Source organism: Phaseolus vulgaris, chromosome 5 (genome assembly GCF_000499845.2).
Source record: "Phaseolus vulgaris cultivar G19833 chromosome 5, P. vulgaris v2.0, whole genome shotgun sequence".
Taxonomy (NCBI): domain Eukaryota; kingdom Viridiplantae; phylum Streptophyta; class Magnoliopsida; order Fabales; family Fabaceae; genus Phaseolus; species Phaseolus vulgaris.
The window spans coordinates 36,160,433-36,166,146 of NC_023755.2; the positions used below are offsets into that span (position 1 = coordinate 36,160,433).

The following is a 5,714-nucleotide window of genomic DNA, read 5'->3' on the forward strand; positions in this document are numbered from 1 at the left end:
TAGTTACGGTAGCAAAATTCATAAAACAGACTAAAATATACAGATGTATGTTTAAAAAAATATTATGTGTAAAAAGAAAATATCCAAACAGTTTCTAAGCCCAATAAGAGAACCTTATAAATAGATGTTCAACTCAAGAGGTAAGTAGAGTGAATTTATTTGATAATTATATAAAATTGATTCTGACTTTGACATCAGAGCGTCTTGCAGGTACACACACCCCCATGAGAGGAGACCGAGATGAAAAACTTAGAGACTCAATTGATCCAATCCAGTTAAGTAAGTTTACCAGTTATCTAGGCCCAATCTCAAGTCAAAGGAAGAGTGGACCGAAAGCCTAACCCGAGAGAGGAGACCGAAAGAATAAGGAAGACCGAGAAGTCGGCACTTTTTATAAAAAGGAGTTTTGTTTCTAAAGCTTTGTAAGAACACTTAAAAAAAATTACAAAATAATCTAGCAATAAATATATTAATAAAAAAACAATATTTAAAAAAATTGGTAAGCTAAAGAAGTTTGCTCCTCTACTTGAAAGAGTACTTGAACTCTTTACAAAAGAGATCCTTTTCACATCTTCAAACCACGATTTCCTCATTAGAGTCATTATAGATTAAAGTGAAGTGTTTGAGAACATATTAACCAGAGCAAGATAAAATTCTCCCACTTTCAATATCAGTATAAAATTTGTTTGGTTTGAAAGGAACCCAATTCATTTCAAAATACATTCAATTGAAAAAACAATTCCCTAAAAGAATTTTTTTATCCAGTTCAGATAAACAGATTTCTAAACTGATCAGCACAACACAACCTAACACATGGGCTTCGATAACAGAACTAGAACTGGTGTATTTACCCCTTCTTCATGTGTTTAAAATTCACAAAGCAGGGTAATAACAAGTTTAAATTTTTATCCTATCAGTGCTAACATGGCTCTTAGTTTAAATAGTTTGGAAGGTATAGTTTTATTTTCAGGAGGAGGGTAATGAAAGGAGTTGTTTCGAACTCAAGTTCGAGAGATAATATTGCTAGGATCAATCACCACATTTGAGGTATTGTCTATTTTGGATAATAGTGTTCCGTCACGGTCTTGTCCTTAAAAAATATTTCGGTCAGTTGGATACTAAGTGATGTAGAACTATATTGATGGAACTGGAACAAGCTCCAATGGAGGTCTAAGGGGAGTGGATTCCCCCTAATGGAAGGGCTTGAGCCAATATATTTCTATAGACAGCGTCACTATTCCAACCTCAAGCCTAAGAGATAGTATCGTAAGGATAAATCATGATGTATTGTCTGTTCTAAAAATCGATATTTTATCACATTTTTTTTTAAAACGTTTTAGTGAGTTGGAAGAAGAATGAATATATAATCTGCCCTTACCACTCTCAGACATCAAATCAGAGGCTGAAAAACAACTGCAATTAAAAGCAAACCAGAGCAGTATTTACATCACATTCCAACTTATGCTCCAGGTATTATACAGATACGGCTCACCAAATTATGCTCAATATATAGCACCACGCTTCCTTTTACTCTGTAATGCTTTGCTGCATCAGTTTCTTTATAAAAGAACTGAACAAAGGTCAATGGTCTCGAATTATTGTGCTCAAGGTTTTGATTTTGGATTACCATTGAGTATGAAAACCCAAAAGACTAGGGGGAATGTTAGTCCATATGCACAGGGAATTTCTTGATAATTGCATTCAATGGAGAGAAACTTAACTTTTTGTGTTTTGTAATTGTACATCCTTTAAATGTTCAAATTTTATCAACATTGAAGTCGTTTTTGTTGATCACTTATCCAATCTTATAATAGAAAAAATGTTTCCATTTTCATAATTACAAAATAAAATTACATCATTTTCACAAAATACTCCCTTATATATATATGAACATGATTGATTTTTGAAAAATAAACATTATTGACACTCCAAACGATAACTCTTTATATATAATAATATATTAAATTAAAAAAAAAATCATTAAAATATTAATTTATTAAATTGTTAAATAAATGTTACAGTTTCAAAGTACGGGTAGTCTTGTTTGAATATAACTTGACACTATGAGTGCTCTTGTTTGAATATAAATTGAATGGTTCATTTATTTATATGATCAAGTTTCTCTCACATCAATATCAATATGTGTGTACTCTTTTTTAAGATTATGTTTAACCTGTATCTTTTACTGAAAATAATCTTGAGTAAATTTATTATGTGTAACAAATTGTTTTTTTTGTTAGTATTTAATTCACCTCTGTATTGCTAAAATTTGAATTTGAAATTATTAATTAAGTTAGAATAATTATTGATTCCTTTACATACTATCGACTATAAATATTTAATGTGCCTAAAACTGTATTAATATTAAAATAAATTAAATATATTTTATTTTATATGTTATCAGTAATTTTCTAAATGTGAAAAGCAACTTCAGCCTTTTTCATAAGGTTCCACTTTTTCCCTATTCTTCAATTCTGGCTTCCCACTATGACTCCTAATTAATTAAGTATTGAAGGGATGAGCACTATAAATATAGGGTTTCTACTTCACATTCACACACACACACCAAGCCCTCAAAAGCAACAACATCAACTATTTGGTTGCCACAACTTCACTCCCACCTTCAAACTCTAGCTAGCTTTTCAACTGATCTTTCATGGCCATGAATATGATATCAACAGATCCTCTTGTTATTGGAAGGGTGATTGGAGATGTTGTGGATCCTTTCACTACAACTCTGAAAATCACTGTCTCCTACAACAATAAGCAGGTCTACAATGGTCATGAGTTTTTTCCTTCCTCAGTAACCACTAAGCCTAAGGTTCAGATTCGTGGAGGCGACATGAGATCCTTCTTCACTCTTGTACCTACTTCTTTCACCAAACTAATCCACTCTCATGCATCTCTTCAATCTTTTCATGCATCTCACTGTTCCATTTCCATGGCTTTCTTTCAGGTCATGACAGATCCAGACGTTCCAGGCCCTAGTGATCCATATCTCAGGGAACACTTGCACTGGTATGATACTAAATAAATACATAAACCATCACATGCAGAGTTAGGTCTTCACTCCAGCTTATAACTTTCTTGACTTGTTTTCCTTGGGTGTAGATTTTATGATTTCAAACACACTATCAACCCTACCACTATGTCCTCTAGTTCTTTCTTTCTTTTTGCTTGTAATGAATCAAGTAAAGTACATACACATGCATAAGGAAGAGCTTCAGATGCACCACATGCATAGGTAATTTCATCTGAAACAAAGTGTCTGACCATATTTAATAACTCACAGGATAGTCACAGACATCCCAGGCACAACGGACACCACATTTGGTAAGATGTTGAATCTTATTATAGACACATGCACACTTACAGAGAGAGTATATATATAACTTTCATTTAATTTTATTATATTCATAAAAATCCATATATATGTTTTTCCCCTTGAACATGCAATTGAACAGGAAATGAGGTGGTGAACTATGAAATTCCAAGGCCAAACATAGGAATCCATAGGTTTGTGTTCCTGCTTTTCAAGCAGAAGTGCAGGCAGGCAGTGATGAAAGTACCAAGTTCCAGGGACCTCTTTAACACGAGGAGCTTTGCAGAGGAGAATGACCTGGGGCTTCCTGTGGCTGCTGTGTTTTTCAATGCTCAAAGGGAAACGGCTGCCAGAAGACGTTGAATAATGAACCAACCAACAAAAGTGCCACATTGTGGTTATCACTAGTAAAGCCTATGTAGCTGTGGACCATGGTAGTGTCCACCAAATAAGTCTAGGTTTCTAAGGGTGTGGGGGCACCTTGTCTGGTTAAATTCGAACTTGCATGCTCAAACTCCTACCATCAACTATCCTTCCAACATTCTTGTTTTTAGTTTGGTGTGGTTTCAGTTTGTAACTGTTCAAGTTTCTATTTCACTTTCTCCTAAATTATATATGTCCGAGTAACCATGCAAGTTATTATCATATTAATCGGTGCATGTTTTAGCTGATTAAGAAATAATCGTTTTCTTAACTTTTTAAACTTCAAAAAATTAATACAACACGCACATAACTTTTAAGCTGTTAAAATATGTTAATTGCATTTGATTCCTACAACAATAAAAGTTGGTAGGCAATAAATAGGCAATAGAAAAATGCTAATGTAGACAAGGTATTTATAATATGAAAAAGAATCTTGTAATGTTCTACTTTATCCAATATTTCTATTGATTCATCTGAGGAGTGGTATTTGCTTTTTCAATCTTTTCTTTTACTCTTCTATTTCTTTATTGTTATAAATTTGATTTGAATCCATAATAACCAAAGTTGTTAATGTATTATGGTACCGTACTTATACTAAGATGTCAACACCTCTTTTTCTCTGATTCTGGGACGGAACGAAATCAAACGACATCCAAAAATGAAAGGTTATTGTTGTTACTCTAACTTCAAAGACTTCAAGGAATGACCCTTTTTCTCTTTCTCCATAATTTATAAATCCCACTCTTTAAGGGAGAAGATTCTGAAGTTCACTACCCTCTGTGCAGAGCAATATTAACCGATAGATAAAAAAAAATAGGCATGCGTAGCAGACACAATTCCGAATTTCTGACTCCCTAAAACCCTAGCCACAAATCTAAACAGTGTTTACCTATAACAAGTAACACTTTATTTTCCACTTTACTTTCGCCAAATTATTGGAATGGAAACTGTATTCAACAAATATGGTATAAAAGGGAAAACCAGAAAGGAAACACAACATATCCTTTTCTTGTTAGAACTGAGAAATTACTTCTAGACTTCCATCGTTTGAATAGGAAAATAGTATATTTCTTTTAAAAGAAAGCCTTCGTTTCTATTTGAGAATTTGTACTTTATAACTTTTTCTGTAAAAGTGTGTACATTGTTGCATAAATAATATATAACTCTATAAACACTGTTAAGATTTTTTTGTAGAAACTAAACACTGTTTGTCTGCATGCAAAGCTCTGCTTAAAAAATCAATGTCAAATTATGTTTCTGTCATTGATATGTACTTTGATTCAACCTCTGGCTATTGAATGATCTCAATGTACTGAACTTCCAAGGACATTTCCGTTAAAAGAGGACTATGACCTGCAGAAAGCAGTTCTGGTTGGTTGCATCGGAATCAAGCAAAAAGAACCCTTCAACTATTCACACATCATAGGGCTGAAAATGTGTTGTGTTTTATACTCTTTGACATTAGTTTATATTTCATAATGAAGTCCACACATTTTAATTATGTATTCTAATCCATGAGTTAAACCTTCGAAGAAAAAGAAGATAGGGCTAAACCATGGTTTTGATCTCTAATCTTAAAACCGTGTTTATATTTCGTCTCTAATGAAAAAATAGTTATATCTTTCGTCTGATAAAAAATAAAATCTGTAAAGAATTTTATTAAATTTTAAAATTTCTTATTCAAACCAACCTAAAAGGTAATGAGCACTGAAATATAATTATATTTAGTTTATTTTTTAATTAAAAATATTATTATATTGTTATAAAGGGTTGTTAAATGAAAGTGGGTTACTATTTTGGGTGTCAAATAATCTTTATTTAAAGAAATATCACTCTTACTGAAATGAGGTGACAGAGGAAAGAAATATAATTAAATACGTGTCTTTAATACTCCTTTTAAAAAGTTTGTTGACAATTAAGTAAAGAGTATTGAGATGGTTATATTGATTTCACACTTAAATAAATTATT

At 32.3% G+C, this 5,714-nt stretch overlaps 1 protein-coding gene across 1 annotated transcript; it reads left to right on the forward strand.

Annotated features, from left to right (window-relative positions):
* Positions 1-2,553: 2,553 nt before the first annotated feature.
* LOC137835637 (protein CENTRORADIALIS-like) lies at positions 2,554-3,938 on the forward strand. The gene is made up of 4 exons (XM_068644233.1): positions 2,554-2,863; positions 2,957-3,018; positions 3,293-3,333; positions 3,465-3,938. Exons 1-4 carry the CDS (start codon positions 2,657-2,659, stop codon positions 3,683-3,685), a joined length of 531 nt encoding a protein of 176 aa, XP_068500334.1. The 5' UTR covers positions 2,554-2,656; the 3' UTR covers positions 3,686-3,938.
* Positions 3,939-5,714: the final 1,776 nt, after the last annotated feature.